Here is a 27,385-nt window from a genome sequence, read left to right on the forward strand (position 1 = left end):
CACAAACTCCAATCCCTCTCCACCGTTCAGACAGATGGCTACAGTTTGCTTGGTTTCCACCACCTTGCTCTGCAGTGCAGGAAGGGTAACCAGGAAGAAAGCCAAGGCATCTATGGAGTTGAGCTCAACACTGCCCCTCTCTCAATGCTCTAGGTCCTCTACCAGCTGTTGTCCAACATATAGAAATGGTTTTTCCAGGTCTTTGCTAGTCACTTATGGCCAAAAAAATTGGCCAGAGTGCAGTCAGACTGGGGTTCTGTCCATCTACACATCCCTTTTACTTTTCAGCATCCCTCTCTTTGCTGACTCTCATCTGCCTTTTTGCCTTTGCTTTTCTCTCCCTGGGAACCCATATCCCTTCAGGCCACTGGTACTTAGGACCGAGTGTTCTTCTACCCATTGGAATATATGTAGATCTAGAAAGAGATAGATTCACCTCTCCATAAATATGCACACATTCTTTCCTCATATGCCCAGACAGAAAAGGCATACACAACCTTCCCTTCAGGAACTGGTAGTCAGAATAACACAATTCCAATTGGAAAGTCTTCATTGACCCTTGATAGGTGTTGTGGAAGGCTAATCTAAGTGTTTGGTCATTTGTCATTCTGACTGTTTTCTTAATGTGATGTCCTCGCCTCCAGATTTCCCTTCTGCTCCAGAAAACTACGAGGAAGGAGAGGCAGCTTCACATTTCTCTTCTCTCAGACCCTTAGCTCTAAGGCAATCATCCTGAGACATTTTGCTACACCAACTGCATCTGACACAAGTTGAGTTCGGAGAACTCATCTTGAAGCATGTCTCTTCCAACAGAATCTTCAGTTGGCCCTTTCTTCTCTTACGGTAAAGAACAAAGACATACCCATTTGGGTAGTTTTCTGGGGTCCGACTATGTGAGTGTGGTGTCATAGATGACCAAGCTTGGCAGGTTCTTCCTGTGACAGTCTTGAAGTATGTGCCTCGATAACTCTGTCCATTACCGTGGTAGCACTCCTGCACTCCAGGCCTTTGCTCAGTCGGTGCTGAAATGAAAACAGAAGAAATCAAGCTGAGTGTCTCTTAGAACAGGGAAAGATGTGAAGTCATTTATGACACAACCAGAAAGGAGTCTATGACAATTACAACCGTTCTCTTTTCCTTATCCATAGGCAGATGGATATGAAAAAACCAACCAACAAACAAACACCAAAGCAACAGATTCCTACCATTCTAGAACCGTAGGAAGTTCTTGGAAATATTTCACCTGACACCTTAGAGAAACAGAACAGATCAGAATCCCTCTCATTGGAAAGTGTGCTCACGAGCAAGCACCTTTCTGGGAATCTCTACTGAATGTTCATGAGAAAGATGGGGCAGGAGCGAGCAAAGGGCATGGCATTTGGTAATGCGGGCTGCAGATGGTAATTGGCTGTCGGGGGCAGAGGTGGGGACAGACATGGACATTTTGCATGTTTCCCTAGACCGTTGATCATGAAAGCCAAGGCCTTTGGCTTCCAGGCCATGGGGCAGAAAACGATCCTATACATCTGACTGAAGGCAAAGACACTTTGCTGCTCAGGGATGTGTGCAGGCCAAAAGCTTATTCCTTTGGAGGAAAGAGGGAATCCTCTCGTGCCCCGCATCCTGAATTGCAATAAAGTAGAAGTCTACTACTCTTTCTCTCCAGAACCCTCACAGGTACAAGTGCCATCAGAAAGACGTTTAAGAACACTGAGAAATCACTCCCTTCAAAGCCTAGGGCTGCAGAGCCTTAGAGCATTGGGAGCTCATGCACTGCTCCACAGACCCAGGACGATACGGAATTATTGCAGCCCTGGTGGCTTTCTCCAGGGTGGCAGGCTCCAGAGCCACACTTCTGGGAATCTGGAATGCTGAAGATTGCACTGAATGCTTTCTACTTGAAGAAAGCCCAGGTAAAGCTTACTGGCTTGGAAAGAGTCACACACCCGACAGCATGATACAATGAAAATTTTGACTAGGACACTGAGAGAGCCCGGTTTGCAATGAGGAGAGTTGTGAAGTTGATCACCCTGGAGGGTTTGTGCCCATCCTAAAGACACAGCCCAACCACGTTGCGCCAGAAATCACTCCGCTGGCTCCCCCAGAGAGTGCACGGAGGCTTCCTGCTACATGGCAGAACTCAATCAATGCTCGAGCATCCGTGTACCATCGAAGCCTGCTGCATCAGTGGGAATTTCCATGGCTTTTCATCCCAGCGTCCAAGCGTGTAGATGTCTGGCCACAGGCTCCTTACCTTGTTCGGAAGGAGCCTCTAGGCTTGGAAGCGGGGTAGCAGTCGGAGGCGCGACGGCAGTCCCTTCTGCGTCTGAGCATCGTGTCAGGTTGCAGTACTCCCACCTGACATTGGGATCCGTCGTATAACAATAAGGGGCTGCCACAGGATCTGGATTCCTGCAGTAGTTCCTGATCAAGCCACTGGAAATTCCAAAACGATACACGTCACAAGAGGTGGGACAATATGCAGGGGCTCCCCACACCCTCTCTTTGGTGCTGCAACAAGGTCATTACCGGTGCCTTTCTAATATTCCCATTAAAAGTACCATATGATTGCCACAAGCACAAATGGCTCTCAATCACCAATCCTCTCTGCACAGTTCTCATAATTAATAGATTATTCTATTAAAAAAAAAAAACCTCTAAAGCCGCAAATGCTTCTTAGACACACTGAGATAGTACATACATGTGGCCAAAAAATGATCAGAGTATTCTCCCTCTGCCTTCTGCCCAATCCATCTCTCTGGAATAACTGGTATAGATTTTGATGTCTGTATTGTGGAATTGTTTATTCACATACAAATGTATCTCTATCTGTCTACCTCTCCGTATCTCTCTCCGTAGGACTTCATATGCTAATGTGCGAGTTGCAACTAACATGTAGTTCTTCAGAGAATACTTGGCATCCAGGAGGATAAGCTTTCCAGGTCGACCTTCACACTCCTGTACTCAAAACCTAGCGAAAAGGCTCTACCTTTCCCATGGAAAAGCATTGTGCAAATAGTATTACTGTCTGTCACTCCCATATCACATGGGTCAAGTTTCTGCAAGACTTCTCAAAGCTGCCCTAGAAAACTTGCTCCCAGGCAGGATGCAGTATCTCTGGAATGTGTTCCTGAGCAGGACCTTCTCTCCTGCTCTCAGTCTATCCTCTGCTGGCTGCAGCCACTCTGGAACTGAGGGAAAGGGGGATGAGTTGAAAGAACAGTGGGACCCACGGCATAAAGGAAGACGGCGGGGTACACTATGAGATCTGAAGATGTCAGACAGCTATGGAGGATTCAGAGAACAATGAATTAGGAGGCAAAGCAGTTGAGGAGTTTGGGCTGTGGGGATCTTGAAGCTTTCGCTCTTCCTTATGCCTCCCAAGAACGTTCCTCCAACCTCTCAGTGGCCTCACATTCATGACCTGTGGCTGCCTGAGAAAATGGGAAGTGTATCATGGGCCATGGGGATGCAACACTCTCTCTCTAGAGACTCTACACTTGTGTCCTAGTCTCAACCCCAGACCCTCCATTCCAGGAAGCTGGTTCAATGAGCAACGGGATGTACTAAGAACCCGAGCTCGTGACAAATTTCTTTCTTCCTTGGCTTCTCTCTTTTGAATACATGGAATATTCTTACTATGCAATACACCTCAGCGTTCAACACTTTGCGATTACTCTACGATTTGCAATATCCCTTTTAAACCACACAGTAACCTTTCATTAATATTACATACCATCGTGCATGAGGTAAGAAAATTTCAATGGCACACTTCCAATTATTCCCTACATGATTTATGCTAAGTGTTCAAATTCTTACTTCTACAGGTGAAAAAATTAAACATATTGCTATCATTTTGCTTCAAGTAGTCAACTCTCATTTAAAAATATATAGAAATTTGGTCAAGAAAATATTTTGCATTTACATGTACATTTGCCAACTGCTGGGTTCTTCATTACGTGGGCTGCACAAAGTTCCCTTCTTGTGCTATTCTTCTTCTACCTCATTCCTTCAGGTCACCTCTCTTGTTACATCAGCCTGCTGATTCCAAATTCTTACAGTTTCCGCTTTCTTTTTGGGGACAGTGCACGGTATACATTTATGCAACATGGATGATCTTCAAGGCATTTTACTGCTATTTAGCATTCTTGGTTGATCTCTTCTTGTTCCTGTTTACCACATTAATAACATTCCCGGTACCTGGCTTCCAGTGTTTTTGACGAGAATGCATTAGCAATTTGTATCACTGTTCTCTTAGCAAGAAACAGCTTGTTTTTCCCCGGTTTCTCATAAGAAGTTTCTTCTTATTATACCTTCGTCTTCTTAACGTCAAACTGTGAAATACAAAACTGCATCATACTGGATTTTTTCTTTTTTTCGAAATCCCTATTTGATACATTGAGTTTCCTGTTTTTGAGATTTTGTTAACATTCTTCATAATTGAAAAGTTCTCGGCCAGCCTTGATTCCGGTATTTGTTTCTGTCCCTATCTCCCTTTCTCTTTTCTGTGACTTGCTTCCCACATGCAGGAAATCTTTTCCTATTTTGCAACATGTCTGTGAGCTTCAGTTGATTTTTTATTCCACTATTTCTTGAGGGTTGTGTGTGTGTGTGTGTGTGTGTGTGTGTGAACTTGTGAGTATTTGAGTGTGTGTGTATGGGTGTGTTGTGTGTGTGTGTATGCGTGTAGTTGGTTCTGTAGAATTGATTTTTGGTTACTTTCTTCTTCGGAAACGTCTACATTGATCAGGCGGCCATCCAGTAATTTTTTCATTGAAGACATAGCTTTTTATATTAGGTCTTTAATTTTATTTGGCTATTCTATACTGTTACTTTCTTTTGATATTTTATTTGTTTTGTTCCATATTCACCTTTTTGTAAATACTTGAAATAGTTATCATAGTGATATGTCAAATTTTCATGCCATTCTAATCATTTCTGTCATTCCCGCGCCCGTTTGTATTGCCTGATTTATTTCCTGGTCATGGATCGCACGACATGCTTTTTCTACATGTAGTCACATTTTAAATTTAGGACTCACTCTGGGGATACCGCATAGCTCAGCCAGTGGACTTCGTTGTTTACTTCTAAAGAGAGTTGAGATTTCCTCTCACAGGCACTTCATTGACTTGGAACCCGATTTCATGCTTGGACACTTGCTTTTCAGCTGTGCAAGGGTTAGTCTGCAGCTGCCTTTATTCTAGTAATAGGCTAATTCTACTTTTAAACTATGGCTGTTCTGGGGTCTCCACTGAATTGGCAGTGTGTTCTGTGAGGACTCTCTCGTCTAGCTGGTAAGAACTCCAATATCCCAGAGTGCTATGTGATCTCTGTCTTCTTTATTGAGCTTGCTGTTCTCTTGCAGATGCTCTTTCTAAGGAAATGTTCTTTGCCATACGTTCTTGTGGAACCATTTTCTGTGCACATGCAGTGTCATGTTTAGCCAAGGACTGGAGGAGACTTCTATGCATATTTGTAGAGCTCCTTTCCTCCACAAACCAGTCCTTATTTGTAGCAGACCTAGAAAATTTCAACTACCAGAGTCATCACAAACTCCAATCCCTCTCCACCGTTCAGACAGATGGCTACAGTTTGCTTGGTTTCCACCACCTTGCTCTGCAGTGCAGGAAGGGTAACCAGGAAGAAAGCCAAGGCATCTATGGAGTTGAGCTCAACACTGCCCCTCTCTCAATGCTCTAGGTCCTCTACCAGCTGTTGTCCAACATGTAGAAATGGTTTTTCCAGGTCTTTGCTAGTCACTTATGGCCAAAAAAATTGGCCAGAGTGCAGTCAGACTGGGGTTCTGTCCATCTACACATCCCTTTTACTTTTCAGCATCCCTCTCTTTGCTGACTCTCATCTGCCTTTTTGCCTTTGCTTTTCTCTCCCTGGGAACCCGTATCCCTTCAGGCCACTGGTACTTAGGACCGAGTGTTTTTCTACCCATTGGAATATATGTAGATCTAGAAAGAGATAGATTCACCTCTCCATAAATATGCACACATTCTTTCCTCATATGCCCAGACAGAAAAGGCATACACAACCTTCCCTTCAGGAACTGGTAGTCAGAATAACACAATTCCAATTGGAAAGTCTTCATTGACCCTTGGTAGGTGTTGTGGAAGGCTAATCTAAGTGTTTGGTCATTTGTCATTCTGACTGTTTTCTTAATGTGATGTCCTCGCCTCCAGATTTCCCTTCTGCTCCAGAAAACTACGAGGAAGGAGAGGCAGCTTCACATTTCTCTTCTCTCAGACCCTTAGCTCTAAGGCAATCATCCTGAGACATTTTGCTACACCAACTGCATCTGACACAAGTTGAGTTCGGAGAACTCATCTTGAAGCATGTCTCTTCCAAAAGAATCTTCAGTTGGCCCTTTCTTCTCTTATGGTAAAGAACAAAGACATACCCATTTGGGTAGTTTTCTGGGGTCCGACTATGTGAGTGTGGTGTCATAGATGACCAAGCTTGGCAGGTTCTTCCTGTGACAGTCTTGAAGTATGTGCCTCGATAACTCTGTCCATTACCGTGGTAGCACTCCTGCACTCCAGGCCTTTGCTCAGTCGGTGCTGAAATGAAAACAGAAGAAATCAAGCTGAGTGTCTCTTAGAACAGGGAAAGATGTGAAGTCATTTATGACACAACCAGAAAGGAGTCTATGAGAATTACAACCGTTCTCTTTTCCTTATCCATAGGCAGATGGATATGAAAAAACCAACCAACAAACAAACACCAAAGCAACAGATTCCTACCATTCTAGAACCGTAGGAAGTTCTTGGAAATATTTCACCTGACACCTTAGAGAAACAGAACAGATCAGAATCCCTCTCATTGGAAAGTGTGCTCACGAGCAAGCACCTTTCTGGGAACCTCTACTGAATGTTCATGAGAAAGATGGGGCAGGAGCGAGCAAAGGGCATGGCATTTGGTAATGCGGGCTGCCGATGGTAATTGGCTGTCGGGGGCAGAGGTGGGGACAGACATGGACATTTTGCATGTTTCCCTAGACCGTTGATCATGAAAGCCAAGGCCTTTGGCTTCCGGGCCATGGGGCAGAAAACGATCCTATACATCTGACTGAAGGCAAAGACACTTTGCTGCTCAGGGATGTGTGCAGGCCAAAAGCTTATTCCTTTGGAGGAAAGAGGGAATCCTCTCGTGCCCCGCATCCTGAATTGCAATAAAGTAGAAGTCTACTACTCTTTCTCGCCAGAACCCTCACAGGTACAAGTGCCATCAGAAAGACGTTTAAGAACACTGAGAAATCACTCCCTTCAAAGCCTAGGGCTGCAGAGCCTTAGAGCATTGGGAGCTCATGCACTGCTCCACAGACCCAGGACGATACGGAATTATTGCAGCCCTGGTAGCTTTCTCCAGGGTGGCAGGCTCCAGAGCCACACTTCTGGGAATCTGGAATGCTGAAGATTGCACTGAATGCTTTCTACTTGAAGAAAGCCCAGGTAAAGCTTACTGGCTTGGAAAGAGTCACACACCCGACAGCATGATACAATGAAAATTTTGACTAGGACACTGAGAGAGCCCGGTTTGCAATGAGGAGAGTTGTGAAGTTGATCACCCTGGAGGGTTTGTGCCCATCCTAAAGACACAGCCCAACCACGTTGCGCCAGAAATCACTCCGCTGGCTCCCCCAGAGAGTGCACGGAGGCTTCCTGCTACATGGCAGAACTCAATCAATGCTCGAGCATCCCTGTACCATCGAAGCCTGCTGCATCAGTGGGAATTTCCATGGCTTTTCATCCCAGCGTCCAAGCGTGTAGATGTCTGGCCACAGGCTCCTTACCTTGTTCGGAAGGAGCCTCTAGGCTTGGAAGCGGGGTAGCAGTCGGAGGCGCGACGGCAGTCCCTTCTGCGTCTGAGCATCGTGTCAGGTTGCAGTACTCCCACCTGACATTGGGATCCGTCGTATAACAATAAGGGGCTGCCACAGGATCTGGATTCCTGCAGTAGTTCCTGATCAAGCCACTGGAAATTCCAAAACGATACACGTCACAAGAGGTGGGACAATATGCAGGGGCTCCCCACACCCTCTCCTTGGTGCTGCAACAAGGTCATTACCGGTGCCTTTCTAATATTCCCATTAAAAGTACCATATGATTGCCACAAGCACAAATGGCTCTCAATCACCAATCCTCTCTGCACAGTTCTCATAATTAATAGATTATTCTATTAAAAAAAAAAAACCTCTAAAGCCGCAAATGCTTCTTAGACACACTGAGATAGTACATACATGTGGCCAAAAAATGATCAGAGTATTCTCCCTCTGCCTTCTGCCCAATCCATCTCTCTGGAATAACTGGTATAGATTTTGATGTCTGTATTGTGGAATTGTTTATTCACATACAAATGTATCTCTATCTGTCTACCTCTCCGTATCTCTCTCCGTAGGACTTCATATGCTAATGTGCGAGTTGCAACTAACATGTAGTTCTTCAGAGAATACTTGGCATCCAGGAGGATAAGCTTTCCAGGTCAACCTTCACACTCCTGTACTCAAAACCTAGCGAAAAGGCTCTACCTTTCCCATGGAAAAGCATTGTGCAAATAGTATTACTGTCTGTCATTCCCATATCACATGGGTCAAGTTTCTGCAAGACTTCTCAAAGCTGCCCTAGAAAACTTGCTCCCAGGCAGGATGCAGTATCTCTGGAATGTGTTCCTGAGCAGGACCTTCTCTCCTGCTCTCAGTCTATCCTCTGCTGGCTGCAGCCACTCTGGAACTGAGGGAAAGGGGGATGAGTTGAAAGAACAGTGGGACCCACGGCATAAAGGAAGACGGCGGGGTACACTATGAGATCTGAAGATGTCAGACAGCTATGGAGGATTCAGAGAACAATGAATTAGGAGGCAAAGCAGTTGAGGAGTTTGGGCTGTGGGGATCTTGAAGCTTTCGCTCTTCCTTATGCCTCCCAAGAACGTTCCTCCAACCTCTCAGTGGCCTCACATTCATGACCTGTGGCTGCCTGAGAAAATGGGAAGTGTATCATGGGCCATGGGGATGCAACACTCTCTCTCTAGAGACTCTACACTTGTGTCCTAGTCTCAACCCCAGACCCTCCATTCCAGGAAGCTGGTTCAATGAGCAACGGGATGTACTAAGAACCCGAGCTCGTGACAAATTTCTTTCTTCCTTGGCTTCTCTCTTTTGAATACATGGAATATTCTTACTATGCAATACACCTCAGCGTTCAACACTTTGCGATTACTCTACGATTTGCAATATCCCTTTTAAACCACACAGTAACCTTTCATTAATATTACATACCATCGTGCATGAGGTAAGAAAGTTTCAATGGCACACTTCCAATTATTCCCTACATGATTTATGCTAAGTGTTCAAATTCTTACTTCTACAGGTGCAAAAATTAAACATATTGCTATCATTTTGCTTCAAGTAGTCAACTCTCATTTAAAAATATATAGAAATTTGGTCAAGAAAATATTTTGCATTTACATGTACATTTGCCAACTGCTGGGTTCTTCATTACGTGGGCTGCACAAAGTTCCCTTCTTGTGCTATTCTTCTTCTACCTCATTCCTTCAGGTCACCTCTCTTGTTACATCAGCCTGCTGATTCCAAATTCTTACAGTTTCCGCTTTCTTTTTGGGGACAGTGCACGGTATACATTTATGCAACATGGATGATCTTCAAGGCATTTTACTGCTATTTAGCACTCTTGGTTGATCTCTTCTTGTTCCCGTTTACCACATTAATAACATTCCCGGTACCTGGCTTCCAGTGTTTTTGACGAGAATGCATTAGCAATTTGTATCACTGTTCTCTTAGCAAGAAACAGCTTGTTTTTCCCCGGTTTCTCATAAGAAGTTTCTTCTTATTATACCTTCGTCTTCTTAACGTCAAACTGTGAAATACAAAACTGCATCATACTGGATTTTTTCTTTTTTTCGAAATCCCTATTTGATACATTGAGTTTCCTGTTTTTGAGATTTTGTTAACATTCTTCATAATTGAAAAGTTCTCGGCCAGCCTTGATTCCGGTATTTGTTTCTGTCCCTATCTCCCTTTCTCTTTTCTGTGACTTGCTTCCCACATGCAGGAAATCTTTTCCTATTTTGCAACATGTCTGTGAGCTTCAGTTGATTTTTTATTCCACTATTTCTTGAGGGTTGTGTGTGTGTGTGTGTGTGTGTGTGAACTTGTGAGTATTTGAGTGTGTGTGTATGGGTGTGTTGTGTGTGTGTGTATGCGTGTAGTTGGTTCTGTAGAATTGATTTTTGGTTACTTTCTTCTTCGGAAACGTCTACATTGATCAGGCGGCCATCCAGTAATTTTTTCATTGAAGACATAGCTTTTTATATTAGGTCTTTAATTTTATTTGGCTATTCTATACTGTTACTTTCTTTTGATATTTTATTTGTTTTGTTCCATATTCACCTTTTTGTAAATACTTGAAATAGTTATCATAGTGATATGTCAAATTTTCATGCCATTCTAATCATTTCTGTCATTCCCGCGCCCGTTTGTATTGCCTGATTTATTTCCTGGTCATGGATCGCACGACATGCTTTTTCTACATGTAGTCACATTTTAAATTTAGGACTCACTCTGGGGATACCGCATAGCTCAGCCAGTGGACTTCGTTGTTTACTTCTAAAGAGAGTTGAGATTTCCTCTCACAGGCACTTCATTGACTTGGAACCCGATTTCATGCTTGGACACTTGCTTTTCAGCTGTGCAAGGGTTAGTCTGCAGCTGCCTTTATTCTAGTAATAGGCTAATTCTACTTTTAAACTATGGCTGTTCTGGGGTCTCCACTGAATTGGCAGTGTGTTCTGTGAGGACTCTCTCGTCTAGCTGGTAAGAACTCCAATATCCCAGAGTGCTATGTGATCTCTGTCTTCTTTATTGAGCTTGCTGTTCTCTTGCAGATGCTCTTTCTAAGGAAATGTTCTTTGCCATACGTTCTTGTGGAACCATTTTCTGTGCACATGCAGTGTCATGTTTAGCCAAGGACTGGAGGAGACTTCTATGCATATTTGTAGAGCTCCTTTCCTCCACAAACCAGTCCTTATTTGTAGCAGACCTAGAAAATTTCAACTACCAGAGTCATCACAAACTCCAATCCCTCTCCACCGTTCAGACAGATGGCTACAGTTTGCTTGGTTTCCACCACCTTGCTCTGCAGTGCAGGAAGGGTAACCAGGAAGAAAGCCAAGGCATCTATGGAGTTGAGCTCAACACTGCCCCTCTCTCAATGCTCTAGGTCCTCTACCAGCTGTTGTCCAACATATAGAAATGGTTTTTCCAGGTCTTTGCTAGTCACTTATGGCCAAAAAAATTGGCCAGAGTGCAGTCAGACTGGGGTTCTGTCCATCTACACATCCCTTTTACTTTTCAGCATCCCTCTCTTTGCTGACTCTCATCTGCCTTTTTGCCTTTGCTTTTCTCTCCCTGGGAACCCATATCCCTTCAGGCCACTGGTACTTAGGACCGAGTGTTCTTCTACCCATTGGAATATATGTAGATCTAGAAAGAGATAGATTCACCTCTCCATAAATATGCACACATTCTTTCCTCATATGCCCAGACAGAAAAGGCATACACAACCTTCCCTTCAGGAACTGGTAGTCAGAATAACACAATTCCAATTGGAAAGTCTTCATTGACCCTTGATAGGTGTTGTGGAAGGCTAATCTAAGTGTTTGGTCATTTGTCATTCTGACTGTTTTCTTAATGTGATGTCCTCGCCTCCAGATTTCCCTTCTGCTCCAGAAAACTACGAGGAAGGAGAGGCAGCTTCACATTTCTCTTCTCTCAGACCCTTAGCTCTAAGGCAATCATCCTGAGACATTTTGCTACACCAACTGCATCTGACACAAGTTGAGTTCGGAGAACTCATCTTGAAGCATGTCTCTTCCAACAGAATCTTCAGTTGGCCCTTTCTTCTCTTACGGTAAAGAACAAAGACATACCCATTTGGGTAGTTTTCTGGGGTCCGACTATGTGAGTGTGGTGTCATAGATGACCAAGCTTGGCAGGTTCTTCCTGTGACAGTCTTGAAGTATGTGCCTCGATAACTCTGTCCATTACCGTGGTAGCACTCCTGCACTCCAGGCCTTTGCTCAGTCGGTGCTGAAATGAAAACAGAAGAAATCAAGCTGAGTGTCTCTTAGAACAGGGAAAGATGTGAAGTCATTTATGACACAACCAGAAAGGAGTCTATGACAATTACAACCGTTCTCTTTTCCTTATCCATAGGCAGATGGATATGAAAAAACCAACCAACAAACAAACACCAAAGCAACAGATTCCTACCATTCTAGAACCGTAGGAAGTTCTTGGAAATATTTCACCTGACACCTTAGAGAAACAGAACAGATCAGAATCCCTCTCATTGGAAAGTGTGCTCACGAGCAAGCACCTTTCTGGGAATCTCTACTGAATGTTCATGAGAAAGATGGGGCAGGAGCGAGCAAAGGGCATGGCATTTGGTAATGCGGGCTGCAGATGGTAATTGGCTGTCGGGGGCAGAGGTGGGGACAGACATGGACATTTTGCATGTTTCCCTAGACCGTTGATCATGAAAGCCAAGGCCTTTGGCTTCCGGGCCATGGGGCAGAAAACGATCCTATACATCTGACTGAAGGCAAAGACACTTTGCTGCTCAGGGATGTGTGCAGGCCAAAAGCTTATTCCTTTGGAGGAAAGAGGGAATCCTCTCGTGCCCCGCATCCTGAATTGCAATAAAGTAGAAGTCTACTACTCTTTCTCTCCAGAACCCTCACAGGTACAAGTGCCATCAGAAAGACGTTTAAGAACACTGAGAAATCACTCCCTTCAAAGCCTAGGGCTGCAGAGCCTTAGAGCATTGGGAGCTCATGCACTGCTCCACAGACCCAGGACGATACGGAATTATTGCAGCCCTGGTGGCTTTCTCCAGGGTGGCAGGCTCCAGAGCCACACTTCTGGGAATCTGGAATGCTGAAGATTGCACTGAATGCTTTCTACTTGAAGAAAGCCCAGGTAAAGCTTACTGGCTTGGAAAGAGTCACACACCCGACAGCATGATACAATGAAAATTTTGACTAGGACACTGAGAGAGCCCGGTTTGCAATGAGGAGAGTTGTGAAGTTGATCACCCTGGAGGGTTTGTGCCCATCCTAAAGACACAGCCCAACCACGTTGCGCCAGAAATCACTCCGCTGGCTCCCCCAGAGAGTGCACGGAGGCTTCCTGCTACATGGCAGAACTCAATCAATGCTCGAGCATCCGTGTACCATCGAAGCCTGCTGCATCAGTGGGAATTTCCATGGCTTTTCATCCCAGCGTCCAAGCGTGTAGATGTCTGGCCACAGGCTCCTTACCTTGTTCGGAAGGAGCCTCTAGGCTTGGAAGCGGGGTAGCAGTCGGAGGCGCGACGGCAGTCCCTTCTGCGTCTGAGCATCGTGTCAGGTTGCAGTACTCCCACCTGACATTGGGATCCGTCGTATAACAATAAGGGGCTGCCACAGGATCTGGATTCCTGCAGTAGTTCCTGATCAAGCCACTGGAAATTCCAAAACGATACACGTCACAAGAGGTGGGACAATATGCAGGGGCTCCCCACACCCTCTCTTTGGTGCTGCAACAAGGTCATTACCGGTGCCTTTCTAATATTCCCATTAAAAGTACCATATGATTGCCACAAGCACAAATGGCTCTCAATCACCAATCCTCTCTGCACAGTTCTCATAATTAATAGATTATTCTATTAAAAAAAAAAAACCTCTAAAGCCGCAAATGCTTCTTAGACACACTGAGATAGTACATACATGTGGCCAAAAAATGATCAGAGTATTCTCCCTCTGCCTTCTGCCCAATCCATCTCTCTGGAATAACTGGTATAGATTTTGATGTCTGTATTGTGGAATTGTTTATTCACATACAAATGTATCTCTATCTGTCTACCTCTCCGTATCTCTCTCCGTAGGACTTCATATGCTAATGTGCGAGTTGCAACTAACATGTAGTTCTTCAGAGAATACTTGGCATCCAGGAGGATAAGCTTTCCAGGTCGACCTTCACACTCCTGTACTCAAAACCTAGCGAAAAGGCTCTACCTTTCCCATGGAAAAGCATTGTGCAAATAGTATTACTGTCTGTCACTCCCATATCACATGGGTCAAGTTTCTGCAAGACTTCTCAAAGCTGCCCTAGAAAACTTGCTCCCAGGCAGGATGCAGTATCTCTGGAATGTGTTCCTGAGCAGGACCTTCTCTCCTGCTCTCAGTCTATCCTCTGCTGGCTGCAGCCACTCTGGAACTGAGGGAAAGGGGGATGAGTTGAAAGAACAGTGGGACCCACGGCATAAAGGAAGACGGCGGGGTACACTATGAGATCTGAAGATGTCAGACAGCTATGGAGGATTCAGAGAACAATGAATTAGGAGGCAAAGCAGTTGAGGAGTTTGGGCTGTGGGGATCTTGAAGCTTTCGCTCTTCCTTATGCCTCCCAAGAACGTTCCTCCAACCTCTCAGTGGCCTCACATTCATGACCTGTGGCTGCCTGAGAAAATGGGAAGTGTATCATGGGCCATGGGGATGCAACACTCTCTCTCTAGAGACTCTACACTTGTGTCCTAGTCTCAACCCCAGACCCTCCATTCCAGGAAGCTGGTTCAATGAGCAACGGGATGTACTAAGAACCCGAGCTCGTGACAAATTTCTTTCTTCCTTGGCTTCTCTCTTTTGAATACATGGAATATTCTTACTATGCAATACACCTCAGCGTTCAACACTTTGCGATTACTCTACGATTTGCAATATCCCTTTTAAACCACACAGTAACCTTTCATTAATATTACATACCATCGTGCATGAGGTAAGAAAATTTCAATGGCACACTTCCAATTATTCCCTACATGATTTATGCTAAGTGTTCAAATTCTTACTTCTACAGGTGCAAAAATTAAACATATTGCTATCATTTTGCTTCAAGTAGTCAACTCTCATTTAAAAATATATAGAAATTTGGTCAAGAAAATATTTTGCATTTACATGTACATTTGCCAACTGCTGGGTTCTTCATTACGTGGGCTGCACAAAGTTCCCTTCTTGTGCTATTCTTCTTCTACCTCATTCCTTCAGGTCACCTCTCTTGTTACATCAGCCTGCTGATTCCAAATTCTTACAGTTTCCGCTTTCTTTTTGGGGACAGTGCACGGTATACATTTATGCAACATGGATGATCTTCAAGGCATTTTACTGCTATTTAGCATTCTTGGTTGATCTCTTCTTGTTCCTGTTTACCACATTAATAACATTCCCGGTACCTGGCTTCCAGTGTTTTTGACGAGAATGCATTAGCAATTTGTATCACTGTTCTCTTAGCAAGAAACAGCTTGTTTTTCCCCGGTTTCTCATAAGAAGTTTCTTCTTATTATACCTTCGTCTTCTTAACGTCAAACTGTGAAATACAAAACTGCATCATACTGGATTTTTTCTTTTTTTCGAAATCCCTATTTGATACATTGAGTTTCCTGTTTTTGAGATTTTGTTAACATTCTTCATAATTGAAAAGTTCTCGGCCAGCCTTGATTCCGGTATTTGTTTCTGTCCCTATCTCCCTTTCTCTTTTCTGTGACTTGCTTCCCACATGCAGGAAATCTTTTCCTATTTTGCAACATGTCTGTGAGCTTCAGTTGATTTTTTATTCCACTATTTCTTGAGGGTTGTGTGTGTGTGTGTGTGTGTGTGTGTGTGTGTGAACTTGTGAGTATTTGAGTGTGTGTGTATGGGTGTGTTGTGTGTGTGTGTATGCGTGTAGTTGGTTCTGTAGAATTGATTTTTGGTTACTTTCTTCTTCGGAAACGTCTACATTGATCAGGCGGCCATCCAGTAATTTTTTCATTGAAGACATAGCTTTTTATATTAGGTCTTTAATTTTATTTGGCTATTCTATACTGTTACTTTCTTTTGATATTTTATTTGTTTTGTTCCATATTCACCTTTTTGTAAATACTTGAAATAGTTATCATAGTGATATGTCAAATTTTCATGCCATTCTAATCATTTCTGTCATTCCCGCGCCCGTTTGTATTGCCTGATTTATTTCCTGGTCATGGATCGCACGACATGCTTTTTCTACATGTAGTCACATTTTAAATTTAGGACTCACTCTGGGGATACCGCATAGCTCAGCCAGTGGACTTCGTTGTTTACTTCTAAAGAGAGTTGAGATTTCCTCTCACAGGCACTTCATTGACTTGGAACCCGATTTCATGCTTGGACACTTGCTTTTCAGCTGTGCAAGGGTTAGTCTGCAGCTGCCTTTATTCTAGTAATAGGCTAATTCTACTTTTAAACTATGGCTGTTCTGGGGTCTCCACTGAATTGGCAGTGTGTTCTGTGAGGACTCTCTCGTCTAGCTGGTAAGAACTCCAATATCCCAGAGTGCTATGTGATCTCTGTCTTCTTTATTGAGCTTGCTCTTCTCTTGCAGATGCTCTTTCTAAGGAAATGTTCTTTGCCATACGTTCTTGTGGAACCATTTTCTGTGCACATGCAGTGTCATGTTTAGCCAAGGACTGGAGGAGACTTCTATGCATATTTGTAGAGCTCCTTTCCTCCACAAACCAGTCCTTATTTGTAGCAGACCTAGAAAATTTCAACTACCAGAGTCATCACAAACTCCAATCCCTCTCCACCGTTCAGACAGATGGCTACAGTTTGCTTGGTTTCCACCACCTTGCTCTGCAGTGCAGGAAGGGTAACCAGGAAGAAAGCCAAGGCATCTATGGAGTTGAGCTCAACACTGCCCCTCTCTCAATGCTCTAGGTCCTCTACCAGCTGTTGTCCAACATGTAGAAATGGTTTTTCCAGGTCTTTGCTAGTCACTTATGGCCAAAAAAATTGGCCAGAGTGCAGTCAGACTGGGGTTCTGTCCATCTACACATCCCTTTTACTTTTCAGCATCCCTCTCTTTGCTGACTCTCATCTGCCTTTTTGCCTTTGCTTTTCTCTCCCTGGGAACCCGTATCCCTTCAGGCCACTGGTACTTAGGACCGAGTGTTTTTCTACCCATTGGAATATATGTAGATCTAGAAAGAGATAGATTCACCTCTCCATAAATATGCACACATTCTTTACTCATATGCCCAGACAGAAAAGGCATACACAACCTTCCCTTCAGGAACTGGTAGTCAGAATAACACAATTCCAATTGGAAAGTCTTCATTGACCCTTGGTAGGTGTTGTGGAAGGCTAATCTAAGTGTTTGGTCATTTGTCATTCTGACTGTTTTCTTAATGTGATGTCCTCGCCTCCAGATTTCCCTTCTGCTCCAGAAAACTACGAGGAAGGAGAGGCAGCTTCACATTTCTCTTCTCTCAGACCCTTAGCTCTAAGGCAATCATCCTGAGACATTTTGCTACACCAACTGCATCTGACACAAGTTGAGTTCGGAGAACTCATCTTGAAGCATGTCTCTTCCAAAAGAATCTTCAGTTGGCCCTTTCTTCTCTTATGGTAAAGAACAAAGACATACCCATTTGGGTAGTTTTCTGGGGTCCGACTATGTGAGTGTGGTGTCATAGATGACCAAGCTTGGCAGGTTCTTCCTGTGACAGTCTTGAAGTATGTGCCTCGATAACTCTGTCCATTACCGTGGTAGCACTCCTGCACTCCAGGCCTTTGCTCAGTCGGTGCTGAAATGAAAACAGAAGAAATCAAGCTGAGTGTCTCTTAGAACAGGGAAAGATGTGAAGTCATTTATGACACAACCAGAAAGGAGTCTATGAGAATTACAACCGTTCTCTTTTCCTTATCCATAGGCAGATGGATATGAAAAAACCAACCAACAAACAAACACCAAAGCAACAGATTCCTACCATTCTAGAACCGTAGGAAGTTCTTGGAAATATTTCACCTGACACCTTAGAGAAACAGAACAGATCAGAATCCCTCTCATTGGAAAGTGTGCTCACGAGCAAGCACCTTTCTGGGAACCTCTACTGAATGTTCATGAGAAAGATGGGGCAGGAGCGAGCAAAGGGCATGGCATTTGGTAATGCGGGCTGCCGATGGTAATTGGCTGTCGGGGGCAGAGGTGGGGACAGACATGGACATTTTGCATGTTTCCCTAGACCGTTGATCATGAAAGCCAAGGCCTTTGGCTTCCGGGCCATGGGGCAGAAAACGATCCTATACATCTGACTGAAGGCAAAGACACTTTGCTGCTCAGGGATGTGTGCAGGCCAAAAGCTTATTCCTTTGGAGGAAAGAGGGAATCCTCTCGTGCCCCGCATCCTGAATTGCAATAAAGTAGAAGTCTACTACTCTTTCTCGCCAGAACCCTCACAGGTACAAGTGCCATCAGAAAGACGTTTAAGAACACTGAGAAATCACTCCCTTCAAAGCCTAGGGCTGCAGAGCCTTAGAGCATTGGGAGCTCATGCACTGCTCCACAGACCCAGGACGATACGGAATTATTGCAGCCCTGGTAGCTTTCTCCAGGGTGGCAGGCTCCAGAGCCACACTTCTGGGAATCTGGAATGCTGAAGATTGCACTGAATGCTTTCTACTTGAAGAAAGCCCAGGTAAAGCTTACTGGCTTGGAAAGAGTCACACACCCGACAGCATGATACAATGAAAATTTTGACTAGGACACTGAGAGAGCCCGGTTTGCAATGAGGAGAGTTGTGAAGTTGATCACCCTGGAGGGTTTGTGCCCATCCTAAAGACACAGCCCAACCACGTTGCGCCAGAAATCACTCCGCTGGCTCCCCCAGAGAGTGCACGGAGGCTTCCTGCTACATGGCAGAACTCAATCAATGCTCGAGCATCCCTGTACCATCGAAGCCTGCTGCATCAGTGGGAATTTCCATGGCTTTTCATCCCAGCGTCCAAGCGTGTAGATGTCTGGCCACAGGCTCCTTACCTTGTTCGGAAGGAGCCTCTAGGCTTGGAAGCGGGGTAGCAGTCGGAGGCGCGACGGCAGTCCCTTCTGCGTCTGAGCATCGTGTCAGGTTGCAGTACTCCCACCTGACATTGGGATCCGTCGTATAACAATAAGGGGCTGCCACAGGATCTGGATTCCTGCAGTAGTTCCTGATCAAGCCACTGGAAATTCCAAAACGATACACGTCACAAGAGGTGGGACAATATGCAGGGGCTCCCCACACCCTCTCCTTGGTGCTGCAACAAGGTCATTACCGGTGCCTTTCTAATATTCCCATTAAAAGTACCATATGATTGCCACAAGCACAAATGGCTCTCAATCACCAATCCTCTCTGCACAGTTCTCATAATTAATAGATTATTCTATTAAAAAAAAAAAACCTCTAAAGCCGCAAATGCTTCTTAGACACACTGAGATAGTACATACATGTGGCCAAAAAATGATCAGAGTATTCTCCCTCTGCCTTCTGCCCAATCCATCTCTCTGGAATAACTGGTATAGATTTTGATGTCTGTATTGTGGAATTGTTTATTCACATACAAATGTATCTCTATCTGTCTACCTCTCCGTATCTCTCTCCGTAGGACTTCATATGCTAATGTGCGAGTTGCAACTAACATGTAGTTCTTCAGAGAATACTTGGCATCCAGGAGGATAAGCTTTCCAGGTCAACCTTCACACTCCTGTACTCAAAACCTAGCGAAAAGGCTCTACCTTTCCCATGGAAAAGCATTGTGCAAATAGTATTACTGTCTGTCATTCCCATATCACATGGGTCAAGTTTCTGCAAGACTTCTCAAAGCTGCCCTAGAAAACTTGCTCCCAGGCAGGATGCAGTATCTCTGGAATGTGTTCCTGAGCAGGACCTTCTCTCCTGCTCTCAGTCTATCCTCTGCTGGCTGCAGCCACTCTGGAACTGAGGGAAAGGGGGATGAGTTGAAAGAACAGTGGGACCCACGGCATAAAGGAAGACGGCGGGGTACACTATGAGATCTGAAGATGTCAGACAGCTATGGAGGATTCAGAGAACAATGAATTAGGAGGCAAAGCAGTTGAGGAGTTTGGGCTGTGGGGATCTTGAAGCTTTCGCTCTTCCTTATGCCTCCCAAGAACGTTCCTCCAACCTCTCAGTGGCCTCACATTCATGACCTGTGGCTGCCTGAGAAAATGGGAAGTGTATCATGGGCCATGGGGATGCAACACTCTCTCTCTAGAGACTCTACACTTGTGTCCTAGTCTCAACCCCAGACCCTCCATTCCAGGAAGCTGGTTCAATGAGCAACGGGATGTACTAAGAACCCGAGCTCGTGACAAATTTCTTTCTTCCTTGGCTTCTCTCTTTTGAATACATGGAATATTCTTACTATGCAATACACCTCAGCGTTCAACACTTTGCGATTACTCTACGATTTGCAATATCCCTTTTAAACCACACAGTAACCTTTCATTAATATTACATACCATCGTGCATGAGGTAAGAAAATTTCAATGGCACACTTCCAATTATTCCCTACATGATTTATGCTAAGTGTTCAAATTCTTACTTCTACAGGTGCAAAAATTAAACATATTGCTATCATTTTGCTTCAAGTAGTCAACTCTCATTTAAAAATATATAGAAATTTGGTCAAGAAAATATTTTGCATTTACATGTACATTTGCCAACTGCTGGGTTCTTCATTACGTGGGCTGCACAAAGTTCCCTTCTTGTGCTATTCTTCTTCTACCTCATTCCTTCAGGTCACCTCTCTTGTTACATCAGCCTGCTGATTCCAAATTCTTACAGTTTCCGCTTTCTTTTTGGGGACAGTGCACGGTATACATTTATGCAACATGGATGATCTTCAAGGCATTTTACTGCTATTTAGCATTCTTGGTTGATCTCTTCTTGTTCCTGTTTACCACATTAATAACATTCCCGGTACCTGGCTTCCAGTGTTTTTGACGAGAATGCATTAGCAATTTGTATCACTGTTCTCTTAGCAAGAAACAGCTTGTTTTTCCCCGGTTTCTCATAAGAAGTTTCTTCTTATTATACCTTCGTCTTCTTAACGTCAAACTGTGAAATACAAAACTGCATCATACTGGATTTTTTCTTTTTTTCGAAATCCCTATTTGATACATTGAGTTTCCTGTTTTTGAGATTTTGTTAACATTCTTCATAATTGAAAAGTTCTCGGCCAGCCTTGATTCCGGTATTTGTTTCTGTCCCTATCTCCCTTTCTCTTTTCTGTGACTTGCTTCCCACATGCAGGAAATCTTTTCCTATTTTGCAACATGTCTGTGAGCTTCAGTTGATTTTTTATTCCACTATTTCTTGAGGGTTGTGTGTGTGTGTGTGTGTGTGTGTGTGTGTGTGAACTTGTGAGTATTTGAGTGTGTGTGTATGGGTGTGTTGTGTGTGTGTGTATGCGTGTAGTTGGTTCTGTAGAATTGATTTTTGGTTACTTTCTTCTTCGGAAACGTCTACATTGATCAGGCGGCCATCCAGTAATTTTTTCATTGAAGACATAGCTTTTTATATTAGGTCTTTAATTTTATTTGGCTATTCTATACTGTTACTTTCTTTTGATATTTTATTTGTTTTGTTCCATATTCACCTTTTTGTAAATACTTGAAATAGTTATCATAGTGATATGTCAAATTTTCATGCCATTCTAATCATTTCTGTCATTCCCGCGCCCGTTTGTATTGCCTGATTTATTTCCTGGTCATGGATCGCACGACATGCTTTTTCTACATGTAGTCACATTTTAAATTTAGGACTCACTCTGGGGATACCGCATAGCTCAGCCAGTGGACTTCGTTGTTTACTTCTAAAGAGAGTTGAGATTTCCTCTCACAGGCACTTCATTGACTTGGAACCCGATTTCATGCTTGGACACTTGCTTTTCAGCTGTGCAAGGGTTAGTCTGCAGCTGCCTTTATTCTAGTAATAGGCTAATTCTACTTTTAAACTATGGCTGTTCTGGGGTCTCCACTGAATTGGCAGTGTGTTCTGTGAGGACTCTCTCGTCTAGCTGGTAAGAACTCCAATATCCCAGAGTGCTATGTGATCTCTGTCTTCTTTATTGAGCTTGCTCTTCTCTTGCAGATGCTCTTTCTAAGGAAATGTTCTTTGCCATACGTTCTTGTGGAACCATTTTCTGTGCACATGCAGTGTCATGTTTAGCCAAGGACTGGAGGAGACTTCTATGCATATTTGTAGAGCTCCTTTCCTCCACAAACCAGTCCTTATTTGTAGCAGACCTAGAAAATTTCAACTACCAGAGTCATCACAAACTCCAATCCCTCTCCACCGTTCAGACAGATGGCTACAGTTTGCTTGGTTTCCACCACCTTGCTCTGCAGTGCAGGAAGGGTAACCAGGAAGAAAGCCAAGGCATCTATGGAGTTGAGCTCAACACTGCCCCTCTCTCAATGCTCTAGGTCCTCTACCAGCTGTTGTCCAACATGTAGAAATGGTTTTTCCAGGTCTTTGCTAGTCACTTATGGCCAAAAAAATTGGCCAGAGTGCAGTCAGACTGGGGTTCTGTCCATCTACACATCCCTTTTACTTTTCAGCATCCCTCTCTTTGCTGACTCTCATCTGCCTTTTTGCCTTTGCTTTTCTCTCCCTGGGAACCCGTATCCCTTCAGGCCACTGGTACTTAGGACCGAGTGTTTTTCTACCCATTGGAATATATGTAGATCTAGAAAGAGATAGATTCACCTCTCCATAAATATGCACACATTCTTTCCTCATATGCCCAGACAGAAAAGGCATACACAACCTTCCCTTCAGGAACTGGTAGTCAGAATAACACAATTCCAATTGGAAAGTCTTCATTGACCCTTGGTAGGTGTTGTGGAAGGCTAATCTAAGTGTTTGGTCATTTGTCATTCTGACTGTTTTCTTAATGTGATGTCCTCGCCTCCAGATTTCCCTTCTGCTCCAGAAAACTACGAGGAAGGAGAGGCAGCTTCACATTTCTCTTCTCTCAGACCCTTAGCTCTAAGGCAATCATCCTGAGACATTTTGCTACACCAACTGCATCTGACACAAGTTGAGTTCGGAGAACTCATCTTGAAGCATGTCTCTTCCAAAAGAATCTTCAGTTGGCCCTTTCTTCTCTTATGGTAAAGAACAAAGACATACCCATTTGGGTAGTTTTCTGGGGTCCGACTATGTGAGTGTGGTGTCATAGATGACCAAGCTTGGCAGGTTCTTCCTGTGACAGTCTTGAAGTATGTGCCTCGATAACTCTGTCCATTACCGTGGTAGCACTCCTGCACTCCAGGCCTTTGCTCAGTCGGTGCTGAAATGAAAACAGAAGAAATCAAGCTGAGTGTCTCTTAGAACAGGGAAAGATGTGAAGTCATTTATGACACAACCAGAAAGGAGTCTATGAGAATTACAACCGTTCTCTTTTCCTTATCCATAGGCAGATGGATATGAAAAAACCAACCAACAAACAAACACCAAAGCAACAGATTCCTACCATTCTAGAACCGTAGGAAGTTCTTGGAAATATTTCACCTGACACCTTAGAGAAACAGAACAGATCAGAATCCCTCTCATTGCAAAGTGTGCTCACGAGCAAGCACCTTTCTGGGAACCTCTACTGAATGTTCATGAGAAAGATGGGGCAGGAGCGAGCAAAGGGCATGGCATTTGGTAATGCGGGCTGCCGATGGTAATTGGCTGTCGGGGGCAGAGGTGGGGACAGACATGGACATTTTGCATGTTTCCCTAGACCGTTGATCATGAAAGCCAAGGCCTTTGGCTTCCGGGCCATGGGGCAGAAAACGATCCTATACATCTGACTGAAGGCAAAGACACTTTGCTACTCAGGGATGTGTGCAGGCCAAAAGCTTATTCCTTTGGAGGAAAGAGGGAATCCTCTCGTGCCCCGCATCCTGAATTGCAATAAAGTAGAAGTCTACTACTCTTTCTCGCCAGAACCCTCACAGGTACAAGTGCCATCAGAAAGACGTTTAAGAACACTGAGAAATCACTCCCTTCAAAGCCTAGGGCTGCAGAGCCTTAGAGCATTGGGAGCTCATGCACTGCTCCACAGACCCAGGACGATACGGAATTATTGCAGCCCTGGTAGCTTTCTCCAGGGTGGCAGGCTCCAGAGCCACACTTCTGGGAATCTGGAATGCTGAAGATTGCACTGAATGCTTTCTACTTGAAGAAAGCCCAGGTAAAGCTTACTGGCTTGGAAAGAGTCACACACCCGACAGCATGATACAATGAAAATTTTGACTAGGACACTGAGAGAGCCCGGTTTGCAATGAGGAGAGTTGTGAAGTTGATCACCCTGGAGGGTTTGTGCCCATCCTAAAGACACAGCCCAACCACGTTGCGCCAGAAATCACTCCGCTGGCTCCCCCAGAGAGTGCACGGAGGCTTCCTGCTACATGGCAGAACTCAATCAATGCTCGAGCATCCCTGTACCATCGAAGCCTGCTGCATCAGTGGGAATTTCCATGGCTTTTCATCCCAGCGTCCAAGCGTGTAGATGTCTGGCCACAGGCTCCTTACCTTGTTCGGAAGGAGCCTCTAGGCTTGGAAGCGGGGTAGCAGTCGGAGGCGCGACGGCAGTCCCTTCTGCGTCTGAGCATCGTGTCAGGTTGCAGTACTCCCACCTGACATTGGGATCCGTCGTATAACAATAAGGGGCTGCCACAGGATCTGGATTCCTGCAGTAGTTCCTGATCAAGCCACTGGAAATTCCAAAACGATACACGTCACAAGAGGTGGGACAATATGCAGGGGCTCCCCACACCCTCTCCTTGGTGCTGCAACAAGGTCATTACCGGTGCCTTTCTAATATTCCCATTAAAAGTACCATATGATTGCCACAAGCACAAATGGCTCTCAATCACCAATCCTCTCTGCACAGTTCTCATAATTAATAGATTATTCTATTAAAAAAAAAAAACCTCTAAAGCCGCAAATGCTTCTTAGACACACTGAGATAGTACATACATGTGGCCAAAAAATGATCAGAGTATTCTCCCTCTGCCTTCTGCCCAATCCATCTCTCTGGAATAACTGGTATAGATTTTGATGTCTGTATTGTGGAATTGTTTATTCACATACAAATGTATCTCTATCTGTCTACCTCTCCGTATCTCTCTCCGTAGGACTTCATATGCTAATGTGCGAGTTGCAACTAACATGTAGTTCTTCAGAGAATACTTGGCATCCAGGAGGATAAGCTTTCCAGGTCAACCTTCACACTCCTGTACTCAAAACCTAGCGAAAAGGCTCTACCTTTCCCATGGAAAAGCATTGTGCAAATAGTATTACTGTCTGTCATTCCCATATCACATGGGTCAAGTTTCTGCAAGACTTCTCAAAGCTGCCCTAGAAAACTTGCTCCCAGGCAGGATGCAGTATCTCTGGAATGTGTTCCTGAGCAGGACCTTCTCTCCTGCTCTCAGTCTATCCTCTGCTGGCTGCAGCCACTCTGGAACTGAGGGAAAGGGGGATGAGTTGAAAGAACAGTGGGACCCACGGCATAAAGGAAGACGGCGGGGTACACTATGAGATCTGAAGATGTCAGACAGCTATGGAGGATTCAGAGAACAATGAATTAGGAGGCAAAGCAGTTGAGGAGTTTGGGCTGTGGGGATCTTGAAGCTTTCGCTCTTCCTTATGCCTCCCAAGAACGTTCCTCCAACCTCTCAGTGGCCTCACATTCATGACCTGTGGCTGCCTGAGAAAATGGGAAGTGTATCATGGGCCATGGGGATGCAACACTCTCTCTCTAGAGACTCTACACTTGTGTCCTAGTCTCAACCCCAGACCCTCCATTCCAGGAAGCTGGTTCAATGAGCAACGGGATGTACTAAGAACCCGAGCTCGTGACAAATTTCTTTCTTCCTTGGCTTCTCTCTTTTGAATACATGGAATATTCTTACTATGCAATACACCTCAGCGTTCAACACTTTGCGATTACTCTACGATTTGCAATATCCCTTTTAAACCACACAGTAACCTTTCATTAATATTACATACCATCGTGCATGAGGTAAGAAAATTTCAATGGCACACTTCCAATTATTCCCTACATGATTTATGCTAAGTGTTCAAATTCTTACTTCTACAGGTGAAAAAATTAAACATATTGCTATCATTTTGCTTCAAGTAGTCAACTCTCATTTAAAAATATATAGAAATTTGGTCAAGAAAATATTTTGCATTTACATGTACATTTGCCAACTGCTGGGTTCTTCATTACGTGGGCTGCACAAAGTTCCCTTCTTGTGCTATTCTTCTTCTACCTCATTCCTTCAGGTCACCTCTCTTGTTACATCAGCCTGCTGATTCCAAATTCTTACAGTTTCCGCTTTCTTTTTGGGGACAGTGCACGGTATACATTTATGCAACATGGATGATCTTCAAGGCATTTTACTGCTATTTAGCATTCTTGGTTGATCTCTTCTTGTTCCTGTTTACCACATTAATAACATTCCCGGTACCTGGCTTCCAGTGTTTTTGACGAGAATGCATTAGCAATTTGTATCACTGTTCTCTTAGCAAGAAACAGCTTGTTTTTCCCCGGTTTCTCATAAGAAGTTTCTTCTTATTATACCTTCGTCTTCTTAACGTCAAACTGTGAAATACAAAACTGCATCATACTGGATTTTTTCTTTTTTTCGAAATCCCTATTTGATACATTGAGTTTCCTGTTTTTGAGATTTTGTTAACATTCTTCATAATTGAAAAGTTCTCGGCCAGCCTTGATTCCGGTATTTGTTTCTGTCCCTATCTCCCTTTCTCTTTTCTGTGACTTGCTTCCCACATGCAGGAAATCTTTTCCTATTTTGCAACATGTCTGTGAGCTTCAGTTGATTTTTTATTCCACTATTTCTTGAGGGTTGTGTGTGTGTGTGTGTGTGTGTGTGTGTGTGTGTGAACTTGTGAGTATTTGAGTGTGTGTGTATGGGTGTGTTGTGTGTGTGTGTATGCGTGTAGTTGGTTCTGTAGAATTGATTTTTGGTTACTTTCTTCTTCGGAAACGTCTACATTGATCAGGCGGCCATCCAGTAATTTTTTCATTGAAGACATAGCTTTTTATATTAGGTCTTTAATTTTATTTGGCTATTCTATACTGTTACTTTCTTTTGATATTTTATTTGTTTTGTTCCATATTCACCTTTTTGTAAATACTTGAAATAGTTATCATAGTGATATGTCAAATTTTCATGCCATTCTAATCATTTCTGTCATTCCCGCGCCCGTTTGTATTGCCTGATTTATTTCCTGGTCATGGATCGCACGACATGCTTTTTCTACATGTAGTCACATTTTAAATTTAGGACTCACTCTGGGGATACCGCATAGCTCAGCCAGTGGACTTCGTTGTTTACTTCTAAAGAGAGTTGAGATTTCCTCTCACAGGCACTTCATTGACTTGGAACCCGATTTCATGCTTGGACACTTGCTTTTCAGCTGTGCAAGGGTTAGTCTGC

General features: G+C 44.0%; 1 protein-coding gene across 1 annotated transcript in view; it reads right to left on the minus strand.

The window, feature by feature from the left end:
- The window catches only part of LPA (lipoprotein(a)), a 261,628-nt gene that overhangs the window by 198,966 nt on the left and 35,277 nt on the right, over positions 1 to 27,385 (minus strand). The window contains 10 exon segments of the mRNA XM_063725300.1: positions 863 to 1,022; positions 2,255 to 2,436; positions 6,410 to 6,569; positions 7,802 to 7,983; positions 11,953 to 12,112; positions 13,345 to 13,526; positions 17,504 to 17,663; positions 18,896 to 19,077; positions 23,055 to 23,214; positions 24,447 to 24,628. Coding sequence (XP_063581370.1) covers positions 863 to 1,022; positions 2,255 to 2,436; positions 6,410 to 6,569; positions 7,802 to 7,983; positions 11,953 to 12,112; positions 13,345 to 13,526; positions 17,504 to 17,663; positions 18,896 to 19,077; positions 23,055 to 23,214; positions 24,447 to 24,628 — 1,710 coding nt within the window.

The sequence above is a fragment of the Pongo abelii genome, chromosome 5 (genome assembly GCF_028885655.2).
Source record: "Pongo abelii isolate AG06213 chromosome 5, NHGRI_mPonAbe1-v2.0_pri, whole genome shotgun sequence".
Lineage (NCBI taxonomy): Eukaryota > Metazoa > Chordata > Mammalia > Primates > Hominidae > Pongo > Pongo abelii.